General features: G+C 32.4%; 1 protein-coding gene across 2 annotated transcripts; it reads left to right on the top strand.

The window, feature by feature from the left end:
* The first annotated feature begins 8,753 nt into the window (after nucleotides 1–8,753).
* Nucleotides 8,754–11,289, top strand: LOC129941121 (protein HEXIM1). Of its 2 annotated transcripts, XM_056049671.1 has the most exons (3): nucleotides 8,763–9,903; nucleotides 9,970–10,209; nucleotides 10,539–11,289. In XM_056049671.1, the coding sequence occupies exons 1-3, from the start codon at nucleotides 9,318–9,320 to the stop codon at nucleotides 10,889–10,891; spliced, it is 1,179 nt and encodes a 392-aa protein (XP_055905646.1). In that variant the 5' UTR covers nucleotides 8,763–9,317; the 3' UTR covers nucleotides 10,892–11,289. The 2 variants fall into 2 exon arrangements, with proteins under 2 accessions (XP_055905645.1, XP_055905646.1); XM_056049670.1 differs by having other exon boundaries at nucleotides 8,754–10,209.
* Nucleotides 11,290–12,912: the final 1,623 nt, after the last annotated feature.

The following is a 12,912-nucleotide window of genomic DNA, read 5'->3' as shown; positions in this document are numbered from 1 at the left end:
AACAGGAATGAGGTTCGTTAATTTTACCAAAAGGTGAAAAAACGAACCGAAGCCTGTAAAGACGATCAAGGGAACATCGTAGTAGAACCACAGTCGATGCTGAGAATATGAAAAGATCACTTCTCCAAATTATATAACGGCGATGACGAACCGAATTCCGCTGTAAGGGAGATAGAACCACTCAACCTCGGCGACGCAGATCAACAATTCCGCCTACCCGATCTTGACAAAGTGAAGATACCTATATCTAAACTTAAGTCAAACAAAGCTGCTGGAGCTGACGGCATCGCTGCCGAACTGTTCAAAGCAGCAGGCGATGACTTGGTAGGGAGAATGCACCAACTCATCTGCAAAATATGGTCGGAAAAAAGCATGCCCGATGAGTGGAATCTTAGCATAGTGTGAACGATACATAAGAAAGGAGATCCTCTAAACTGCGCCAACTACAGAGTCAGCAGTCTCCTTAAAATTGCGTATAAGATCCTCTCTGCCGTATTATGTGAACGTCTGAAGCCATTCGTCAACAACCTGATTGGTCCTTATCAGTGTGGCTTTAGACCAGTAAAGTCCACTATCGACCAAATATTCACACCACGGCAGATCTTGGAAAAAACCCAGGAGCTTCAAATCGATACCCACCATCTCTTTATCGATTTTAAAGCCGCGTATGACAGCATCTATAAGGAAGAGCTCTACCGAGCAATATCTAGTTTTGGCATCCCTGTCAAACTTATCCGTTTGTGCAGAATGACGATGGAGAATGCACGCTGCTCTATCAAGGTCGGAAAAGATCTTACCGATTCATTTGATATCAAAAAAGGTTTTAGACAAGGCGATGCCCTGTCATGCGACTTCTTCAACATCGTTCTGGAAAGAATTGTGCAAAACTTAACCGTCAACACTAGAGGCACAATCTTCCAAAGGTCCATCCAATTACTCGGATACGCAGATGATATTGACATTAATTGGAAGATCAAAGCGTGATGTCAGTGGAGCGTTTTTGAGCATTGCGACGGAAGCGAAGAAGATGGGTTTAGTGGTCAATGAGGGCAAGACCAAGTATATGCTGTCATCAAAAAAGGACACTGAACGACGACGTATTGGACAAAACGTCACCATGGACAGCTATAACTTTGAGGTAGTTAAGGACTTTGTCTACCTAGGCACCGCTATTAATGCAGACAACAACACCAGCGCTGAAATCAAACGAAGAATAACTCTTGCAAATCGCTGCTTCTTTGGACTTAGAAGGCAATTGAGAAGTAAAGTCCTCTCTCGAGCATGTAAAATCACCATCTATAAGACAATCATCATCCCGGTTCTCATTTATGGCGCTGAGGCCTGGACCCAGTCAAAGAAAGATGAGAGCGTCTTAGGATGCTTCGAGAGAAAAATTCTTCGGGTGATTTTTGGTCCCGTACGCATAGATGGAGAATGGAGGAGAAGATATATAGACGAACTGTACAGCGACACTGACCTAGTTAGCAGAATAAAAGTCCTACGGCTTAGATGGCTAGGTCATGTAGAGCGGATGGACATCAACGCTACAGCCCGGAAGGTCATCGAATCCAATGGCGCACCCAGGTGGGAGAGGACCTCAAACAACTTGGCGTGCGAAACTGGAGACAGCTAGCTAGGGACCGAGCTGGCTGGAGACGCTTGTTGGTTGAGGCCCAGGTCCGCCCGGACTGTAGTAAGTAGACCTTAAGTAAGTAAGTAAGTATAAAGTAAGCTTTCTATTAAACATTGCTTACAACATAAATTTATTATGGATAGATTCTGTAGCTTGTTTTTATTAGTTGATATACATGTATTTGCATTTGCTTAAAAAAAAATGAATGCTACATAAAAAAATAATGATTGTGAGATAGAGAAAAAAGACTGCTAAATCATTAGAAATTCCTGTAATGCAGAAGTCAAGATTATAGCAAAGACAAACATTTTCATATTCTAAAATATTTATCTGATCTAGTGTTGCATAAAGGTTGCAAGTGTAACAAAAGCTTTACATTTTTGTTTTATTTTTAAAATGTTGTTATTATGTTAAATTTTTAAAGATTCTTTTTTGAAAAAAAAAAAAATATTTAAATTTCCTTTTGTGCTTTCTCTAATAAGACGTTCGGATTCGTCTTGAAACTATAGGTCCCCTCCATTCCTGACAACATTACAACGGACTGTTACGCCACTTAATTTATTTTTTAACTATCATTTTGAGACTGCAAAAAAAATGGAATCAAATTAAAGCCCACTTTTTCGTTTTATGTTGTCCCAAAATATGTTACGTTTTTTTATTTATTTCATTACACATTCTTGCGGAAAAATTGTACTGTCAAAAAGTTATAGTATTTTATAGGGAGTAAAAAGAGTTACCGCTAGTTAATTCTTCCCATTTTCAGCTTTTGACATATTTTTCTGCATTATGCAACAAATGAATGACTAGCTAACAAAGCTCACAATAAATTAATTAAATACTTGTGTCAATTCTATTTACATATGTATGCATATTTATTCAAATTATATTATATATAAATATTATGTATACCCTGCTTAACTATGCAATAGATACCACAAGGTTATTTGAAACATCGGAAGATATTTGGGACCATTCTTCAATTAAAGCTTTTTTAGGTCGTCTTTGTTATTTATGGTCCTTTTGCGAATTTGCCGGTCCCAAGGATCCCATAAATGATCTGTGGGATTAAGGTCCGGTGATTGTGGAGGATGATCAAACTGTTTTGGAGTCATATAAAGCAATCATTCTTCAACAAGTCGCGATATATGCTTAGGATCATTGTCTTTCTGAAAGATCTAATTGCTTAGCATACCTAATTTGTTTATGCTAGGTTTCAAGTTATTTTTCAGGATGTCAAGTCTTTCTTCTTCATTGTACTTTTAATGAGGACAAGATTTTCTACCCCAAATGCCGCCATACATCCCCACACCATCACCGAACCTCCCCCATGTTTTACTGTGCCTCTTACATTTTGTTTACTAAATTCTTTGTTTTTTTTCTCCAAATTTTTTTATATGTTTTACTTTTAAAAATTACAAATTTACTTTCGTCTGTAAACAATATATTTTTCCACAACGAAATATCTTTATTTATATGTTTTTTTTTGCAAATATTAAACATTTTTTTTATTCACTTTAGATATCATTGGTTTTTTTCTGTCACAATTTTGCCAATTACCTGATACGATTTTCCTTTTTTCTCAAATCCACTTTAATTTTCCGCGTTTCCAAAAAAAACTTCTCATTGTAAACACAAAAATTACGCTGCTATCATGGCTTTAAACACGACCAGCTTACTCTCTGAAGTGATGTTAAAAGAACGGCTTATCTCAACCGTCTTACATATGAAAGAATATAACAGAACGTTTAACTGATTAATATTAAACATTAGGAGCCTACATGATGTTTACTTATTTTTGACGCGTTAAATGTAGGATAAGTTTAGTTGTTATTAGGAAAAAAATGTATTAAATGTATTTATAATTTTTATTTTTGCTTTAATTTATTGCTATTGAATAAAGCTTTTGTTTTTTTATAATTGAAATGCGATTTTCGTTTATTTAATTGTTTTGATTTCATGCAAATCAAGAAATCATATGGGTGTTTACTCACTTTTGACACTCACTGTATGTATTTATAGTTGGTAAATTTGTGCAGAAAAAAAAATAGAACAATTGATTAACATATAAAAAAAACTTCTTAAATTAATATACATAACTATAAACTAAACATATCAAAACGGCGCACTACAGCGCTAATTGGATCTCAGGCTAGGTTGCCTTGAGATCGCCATTTCTAACCTATAAACTAAACATACAAATTCTATAACTTAAACAAAAAAAAAAGAATTCAAATACAAAATTAATCACAATACACTTTCGACTTAAAAATATCTTTTTTTAATTGTTTTTCTGCATTATCGTTGCGTTTTTCGAGGACTTCAATGAGTTTGGCTTGGAAAATTGCATCCTGCTGATTTCGCTCTCTCAAAATGTTCAATAATTGCCTGAAAAATTGAATTATTTTCCATTTGAGCATTTAGTGATTCAATTGTATCCTTCTGCTTCCGGCGCGGCGTACCCGTAGGCTGCCATAAACGGGATTAAATTTCTATATTTCATACGAAGAACAATGTGTATAATGTAGAATGTTAACAGATGTACAGGGTGGTCATTTTCTGGGTAATGTTGTGGACTTTCAACTATTCCTCTTAATATGCAATCTAGATTATCTTCATAATTTATTTTTAAGTCCGAGGAAGATGGCGCTGCTGCTGCCGACGCCACCGATGCAACTGAAAGAGTTGTTGCGGCTGTGGATGATTTTGGGCTTGAAGCACAAAAGGAACTGCACTTCAGTTCGGATACTGCCTTCCGAATTGATGTCAGCTCAATTATTTTTTCCTCATCCTCCGTAAATTTTACTTCTTCGAATGGCCCACCTAGGGTTTTTTGCATGAAATTTTGGATCAGTTTTTTCTTAGCTCGATATTTGTAGTCAGTCCACACCTATATAAAATAAATTATTTACACAATCTGAAACTTTAAAATGTTTAATAATTAAAAAAAAATGGTTATTTTTCAAACTAGTGCATCCGTTTTATTTATTTGTATGTACAGGCCATGACGTTTATAGAAGAATTAATACCAGAGATGTACTGTTTTCGATCTTAATGGGTGTAGACAAGCATTTACGTCACATTGGTATAAAAAACGTATTTGACAAAATATCCGACATGTGGACTTTTCGAAATTGCATATTCAATTATATTCACCTTTCTCCAACCAGCAATGGTTTTCATATGTGAGGCATTCGAAATTAAAATTTCAGCCGATTCGGCCTACAACTTACTAAGTTCCACCTTCCCTTGACCAAAATTAGGTTTATACCCATTGGCCAAGGAAGGATGCTCGTCCATAAATTTAATGCATATTTGTAGCTGATTTTGTGTTACTGACCTATGTAGTATATACAAAATTATAGATGTATCAATTTACAAGAAATAACTTACATTTTAAAATAAAGTTTTATCGGCAACAAATAAAAACACTAAAAGTAACAGTAACAATAATCGCTGAAACACAAACACGCTTCAACTTCGTCTGCGTTGCGAAGGGACTGCTTCGAGGTTACTTTGAATGACATTTCTTAAATGGCAATTCTATCAGCTGTTATTTTGTCTCAAAAAGTTTGTTTTGATTTTGCGTGCAGTAAAAACATGATTTTGAAATCGAAAAAGTTATATTTATCGCGGAAGTAGCTTACACATCCCATAATAACCAATGGAATCCATCCAACAGCAAATGTATTTTGTTTGTTGACATTTTTTTTGTCGGCTGTTGAGCTGTCAGAATCTAATAATCAACTAATTTGAACTAGGGCTTCTGTTTGGAGTCACATTACGTAACATTACGTTATTCTCCTTACGATTGTCAAACGAAATGCATTGAATTCCTATGGCTGAACTCGTAAACGTCAGGCGTAGCCGAAGCTGAAGCGTGTTTGTGTTTCAGCAATAAAAACATCACAAAATAGTTAGGATGTTTAGGATCATGACATTTTTCATAAATTTTCAAAATTCCCCATAGAGAAATACCAAGTTTAATAACATTTTCAAGTTATAGAACAAGCATTATCTTTCGTCGAGTTCATTTTGGCATTTCAGACATAGTATAGAGTATTTTAAATATATGTACTTATATCTTTAATGATAATCGTTTTGAAAATTATGGAATGACTCCCCGTACTTTCGTTTTCATAATTAATTTAGATTTAAACTACATTCTAACTTTCTTCTTTCTTTTACAAAACTTGGATAAAAAAATCAAAAATAAATATTCACTTTTGTTTCACTGTAAAACAAACCTTTCATGAATAAAGTCAACAAGAAATAAATAAAAATAAACTGCACGACTTGGTCGTTCGAACTGTATCCAAAGACTGTTTAAAATATTACTTATATTTTGAAACTTAAAAATGTACCTTTAAAATAAGTTTGTTTTCAAAAATTTTAATGAGTTAAATCATCAAAAAAAACCTTAACTTATAAAATTTGTTTTCAAAATCGTAAACGTATTTTTTTTAAATTGATTTTAAGTTTTAAAATAGTTTTAGTATACATTTATTTAGAGCTTATTAATATACGCTTGTAATTTGATTTTTTGGTTAAAGAAATAATGATCCACTTTCGAGGTTTACAATTTTGAAAAAAAAAATAAATTGACATTTTTGATCATCAAATATTAATTAGACGGGAAAAGAGCTTGTACAGAAAAGAATTATTAAAATCGGTTTATTTGTTCTTCAGAAAACGTAAAAATGAAAGTTCTGGAGGAACAAAAATATTTTTGTATTTTATTAGAGAAAATTAATAAAAATCTGATGGTAAGTTTTTAAGAAAATTTGAATTGTCAGTTTTTGTCCAAAATATTTGCATTAGGGTCAGTTTTTAAGAAAATTCGAATTTTCAGTTTTTGGCCAAAATATTTGCATTAGGACTACTGTAATTTTTAACCTTAAACAAAACAAAAACAGGCTGGGATGCGACCCACACTGATAACTTCCCATCCCTTCTGTCGATTTGTCTTGCTTAAAAGGTTTGTAGGCTTCCGAGTTTTGTTAAAAAAGTTGTCAGTTGAATTATTCAAAAAAAAATTAAATTGTTTGCATATGATGAAGTAGTTTGATTTCAAAATCTATTTTGGTTAAACGAGATTTTTACTCGAAAACCAGTTTTTACAAATTTTAATAATATTCCTTAAAAGTTTTTATTTCTAATATAAACAAATACTAATTGGATGAATAAAATTAATTTGAAGACAATGTTTTGTATTATTCACGAGATATCGAGAACCGAACGTCAATTATTAATAATTTTGAGCACTAATTTTTGTAGATTTTAATTTTTTATGAAGAACTATTAGAATTTTATAAAAAAAATTACTGGATGTTAGAACCAATATTTTTTACAGAATAAAATTCAATTTTTACCGAGTTTTATTAATTTTTTGTATGTATTTATTTCTTGTTAAAAATTGTCAATTCGATTTTTCTCAAAATTTAATAGAATGTTAAAAACACTTTTTCTTATAAGATTAAATAAGCTCGAAGCCATAATCTCAAATTTTTGAAAAGATATAAAAAAAAAACTGTTAATTCGATTTTTCTCAAAATTTTAAATGATATCGAAAACGTTATTTTTCGTTGCACAAAATTGCTTGGAGATCACCTTTTTTTAAACTGCTGTGGTAAAAAAAACTACCCACGCAATTTTGTTTGAAAGCTCGTTCTAGTACAACAAAATTTATTTGATGTCGATATCTCTTCTGGTATTCTTGATTTTATTCAGCCTTGGAAAACGTAAATTAAGGACTTTTTAACTTCCCATAGGAAGTTATTGTAACAGGTCCGATTTGTCAGATAGAAAATTTTGACATTTCTCGACGTTTCAAGGTCCCTAGAATCGAAATAAAAGATTTTAGAAAGATGTTTATGCGTGCGTGTCCGTACTTTCGCGACGTTTTTTTCGTTGTCTATAGCTCAAGAATCAGAAGATATATTGACTTCAAATAAGTTTTGTTATGCAGATAATAAGGTAGAAAGATGCAGAAAGGGCTCTCAGGACAATTGTGTGGGTGGTTTTTTGTACCATAGCAGTTTAAAAAAAAGGTGAAAATGTTGGTCAACCCTAAATATCTTACGAACCAACAATGCTAGAGGCTTGAATTATTTTTTATATTATATATTGTAACGTGATACCAAACCAGTATATTTTTGGAAAAAATGTAATTAAAAAACTGAAAAAAAAATGTTGCCACCTCGAAAATTTTACGAATACAAAATGATTTGATCTCCAAAACAATTTTGTGCAACGAAAAATAACGTTTTATACATCTGGTAAAATTTTGAGAAAAATCACATTGACAGTTTTTTTTAATAAAAAAATAAAAACCTAAAAAAACATAACTCAAAGTTGGTACAAAATTAATTTCTACTCAAATATCTTATCAAAAAATTGAGATTATGGCTTCCAACTAATTTTCTCTTATAGGGAATATTGTTTTCAACATTTTGAAAAGTGTTGAGAAAAATCAAACTCACAGTTTTGTTTACAAAAAATAAAAACCTAAACAAAAAAATTAATAAAAGTTGGTAAAAATTGATTTTCAACTGAAGTATTTTTTTCAAAACTTTGAGATATTGCATTCAAACTTCCTTTATCTTTTAAAAAACATTGTTGTCAACATTCAGGAAAATTTTGAGAAAAATCGAACTGACAAATTTTTTACAAAGAATAAAAACCTAAACAAAAAAATAAATAAAAGCTTGTAACAATTGATTTTTGGCTCAAATATCTTTTCAAAACTTTAAGATATTAACTTTAAACTACTTTCATCTTTAAAAAAATATTGTTGTCAACATTCAGTTAAATTTTGAGAAAAATCGAATTGACAGTTTTGTTTGCAAAAAATAAAACCTAAGAAAAAACAATACTAAAACTGAGTAAAAATTTACTTTCGACTAAATTAATTTTCAAACCTTTTTTTTTCATAGAAAATATTGTTTTCGATATTCAGTAATTTTTTCAAAAATCTAATAGTTCGTTTTTTCATAAAAAATAAAATCTAAAATCTATGAAAAGTTTTAATCTTTTAAAAATTTATTAAATGGGGATAAATAGCCCCCGTTTTATTTTATAGCAAAATAAAAACGCACGCCCATGCCTCAAAATGTTTTATTATTTTAAATAAAAACAAAATCTATTGATAACCGCGCTCCGTCAAAAACATACAAGTGCGAATGAGAAAAACTACATACCATGAAGTCATCATTTATTCACTCCATCATCAAAGGAAATTTATATGATTTGCCTGTTTCACCTTGCACCACAGCTGAAGCTCTTAAATACCATGCAACTAAACTTATCATCACTGAGCTGAGCACTAGAGAAAATGAGAAGGAATGAAAATAAAACCAAAAACCCAACAGAAACAGACAACAACAAAATAAAGAAACCCAATTGCACAAGTACAAGACGAGCAAAGGAAATAATAGCAATACAAACAGCAAGAACGAATCGGACCAACCTGGTGGTGGACGAGTGAAACGACAAACGAAAACCAAAACGATTCACTATTGGAAAATGGTGATAGAAGTTGTTGTATCGTTTACATTTGTGCTTGATAATTTTTATTAAAAATTACGATAAAATTTCGGTAAATTATTATAAAGTAACATCAAAGTGTATTAAGTGAAGTGTTGTGAATCAATTTAATATAATAGAATTGGAAAATATTAACGCTAAAATGAGTGAAATGGACATTTTGTGTGGCGAGAAAAATATTCCCCCTCATACGCAGCAATCGCAAATGGCGACTGAATTCACGTCGTCCGCTACCAAAGAAAATACGATGTCTATAATCACGTCGGAGCCGGTTAATATCGATGCGGCACTCCCAACAGATGGAGGCACTGATACTTCCGGGCTCCATGACGAAACCATGAGCAGTTTATGCCCAAATAATTCAAATAGTTCATTGGGCGCTGGTGCTGGAGCTGGGGCTACCGCTGGTGGTCCAGTATCGAAAAATAAGCGTAAACATCGAAGAGGCAAACCAAAGACGAAGAACATCAAACCCTACAAGAAGGCGAATTGGAAATTTCAAGTTCCTTCCTATAGGAAAAGTCAAAGTGTTGGATATGGTCGTGGCGGTAGCGGTGGAGGTGGTGGAGGTAGTGGCGGTAGTGGTATGGGTAGTGGAAATCCAAGTTCGATCAGTGGACGTCGCATTAAATTGAACCGAAGTCGATCTCTGGTGCCGTACAACACTAATAAGTTTCTAATGGAAGAACATCTAGCAGAGGTGCCATCTGCTTTACTAACGCCATCTGGTAGGACTCGCGATTCTAGTTTTTCTGTTGATTCCGAAGATAACTACTTATATTCTTTACCTGAAGATGAAGAGGAGTTCCTGACCAAGGAATTTGCAAACGTATACGAGAAGGCAAGGGTAGAACGTTTAGAGACGTTGTCCAAGCAACAACTCATCGAAGAGTGTTTGCAAATTGAAGATAGGTATTCCGAGCAAGGTGCACAAAGGCAGCAGCAGATAAATGCGCAAAGGTTATCTGCCGAGTATTTAATTAGAATAAGATCTTTGGAAGAGAAAGTCCGAGACCTAACCAAGGAGAATATTGGTAAGTTGTTGGATTTCTTTTTTAAATTATTTTTTATTTATTTATATACTTAAAATTCAAAGAGGTTCTTAGATAGTTAACCTTTTTCATGAGTTATTTGACTATTGAGGTCGCTTACTTTAAATACTTTTCCTTTTATCTCAAAATTACTAAGAAGGAGATACGGAACCAATACCCAAATATCTCAAAATGAGTCTCATTAAAAGACAACGCTATTTAACGCTATAAATTTTTCGACTTATAAATTGTCGTTTTTTTAAACTAGAATATGTTACAAAAGTGTACACAAACAATACTAACCATAAGTACATGATTTTTGTTAAATTTAGATCTGCGCAGACAACTGACTGTAACCCAGCGTCCCACACCAATGGATTCATCAAGTGAGGACAGCGAAAGTGACAGCTCCAGCAGTAGTGGCAAAAGCTCATCGTCATCTAAGAGCTCGCTGAGTACTTACAGTTCGCCCGGTGAACTGAAAAATGATATTCAAATGGGTGATCCATCTCTCAGTGCAGAAGAACATCAAGAAATTGCGAATGGAGTTTCCAACTGCAATGGTTATCATTCAGCCAACAGCAATACTCCATCGTCTTCCCCCTCACGGCCATCATCACCAACATCTCCGCAGCAGTCGCGAAGACAACTTGATTCCCCAGCATCTCAGTCTACTGATCCGTAAATCCCTCCTCCCATGGACTCACATGAAGAGCATTTGATAATGAAAAAAATATTAAGTATAAATATTGCATAGAAATGATTTAGATTTATAACTTGTTTTAAAATGTTTATTTTTATTATAATTTTTTAATTAACTCTACGGTACGCATATTATGTATTTATAAATAATTTTAACAAACTAAATATAATTTTAAAAATGTATATTTAACTTTGATAGTATTTAACATTTGTTTTTATTTTTATTATTACAATGTTTACTTTGTTAATTTCTTAGCACAAACTTTTAACTCCTGTTTTTTGTTTTTAATATTTTGTGTATCTAGTCGCGATCATTTTTAAGATACATACATACACCCACATTTTGAGGATAGTTATAGTTTTTATTATATCGAAATATTTGTGCCGATTTAAAAAAGAAAAAAAATAAGATATATACCTGTATTCCTAAGCGTTAGAAATTGTTTTTGCTACACAATGTGATATTTCGATTATTAAACCTCTTACTTTTGAAATTCGGACATTTCTTTCAAAATGTTTCATAAACGCAGTGTTAAAACCATTCCCCCTATCCTTGCCTTTTCATAAAACAATAAGTAGATGATACCACATCACGTACGATGTAAAATGGACAACTAAGTATGTGAACCAATACTTTGTCTGTAAAATCAAATAAGAACATACAAACATTAAATATTTGTTATTGTGAACTCGAAATTAATAAAATAATATTTTCACTTCATGTTAGATTTACTTTAAAATGCAAAATAATAAAATTGATTGTTTCAAATATACATATACAACATAAGGTATTTTTAGCAATATGAATACGTTATATTGAAAGAAAATATGAAAATAATGCAATTAATAAAATATGGAAATAAAATTAAAAAATAATTAAGCAAATCAAGAAATTTATCTCTGGTATTTTATTTGAACATTTAACCCTGCTTTACATCACGGCAAAAATCGATACAATAGTGTCTTGGAGTCCAATCGTACCCCAGAATGTTTTCGATACTTTATTTATATATTTTTAATAATACAATACAATATTTAATTTTTCTTACTTATCTATGAATGATTTTCAAACATTTATCAAATGAGTAAAGTTGAAATTTGATACTGAAAAAAGGAGACTGCACAACATATACAGGCATCAGTCTACTTGAAATCGCTTACCATATCTTCTCTGCCGTAATATGTGAACGTCTGAAGCCCATCGTCAACAACCTAATAGGTCCATATTAGTGTGGTCTTGGACCAGGAAAGTCAACAGTCGATCAAATATTTTACGGCAGATCCTGGAAAAAACCCGGGTACATCAAGTCGACACCCACTATCTTTTCAATTAGCCTTATTATGAGTATCAATTTGATAGTTGATAATATCTATCAACTATTTGATGAATCGATCTTATGAGTATCAACTTTTAATTTTTGAACTGATTGTGAATAGTTCGTTGTGAATTAGTGTTTTTGATCTGGTTTGACGTTTCAATTATTGTTTTAAAATTTTGTTATGTGGCTTGAGTTAAAATTGTTTTGCGAAAATGTAAGTTGTTCTAATAAATAAGTTGCCATTTAAAAAAAATATATTTAAGTAAGGAACAGAAAACCTGAAGAGGCAAAGGTGATGTTATCCAAAGTGGACCTAGCAAAAAAGTGGGAAGCTATCGCGCTGGGATTGATATGATAGTCTAAAACGCAACTTAACCAAGTGGCTTAGAGTGAGTTTAATTTGCTTAAGTACATTCAATTTGTTACTTTTTGATTTTAATAGGTATGGATTGATCAAAAATCAAAAAAAAAGTTACAAAAAATAATTTAGAAACAAGTGCAACTGGCGCGGCGGAGGACCTAATAACACAATCCGATTGACTGATTAGGAAGAAGCAGTAAGTGATCTAATGCATTTTAATGCCTGTGTTGATTCCCCGGGTGTTGAATTTCGGTTGGAATTACCAAATTTGAGTGATGAAGGTTGGAAAATATGAAGTTTTGTATAAATCTGTTTCATCAGCCA

Source organism: Eupeodes corollae, chromosome 1 (genome assembly GCF_945859685.1).
Source record: "Eupeodes corollae chromosome 1, idEupCoro1.1, whole genome shotgun sequence".
Lineage (NCBI taxonomy): Eukaryota > Metazoa > Arthropoda > Insecta > Diptera > Syrphidae > Eupeodes > Eupeodes corollae.
This window is presented reverse-complemented; position numbering and strand designations above follow the sequence as displayed.

What these genes read in the sequence shown, in the direction of transcription:
- LOC129941121 (XM_056049670.1), top strand. Translation starts at nt 9,318, where the DNA reads ATGAGTGAAATGGACATTTTGTGTGGCGAGAAAAATATTCCCCCTCAT. An exon ending in CCTAACCAAGGAGAATATTG is followed by an intron (nt 10,210 to 10,538) that starts GTAAGTTGTTGG and finishes TGTTAAATTTAG; the next exon opens with ATCTGCGCAGACAACTGACT.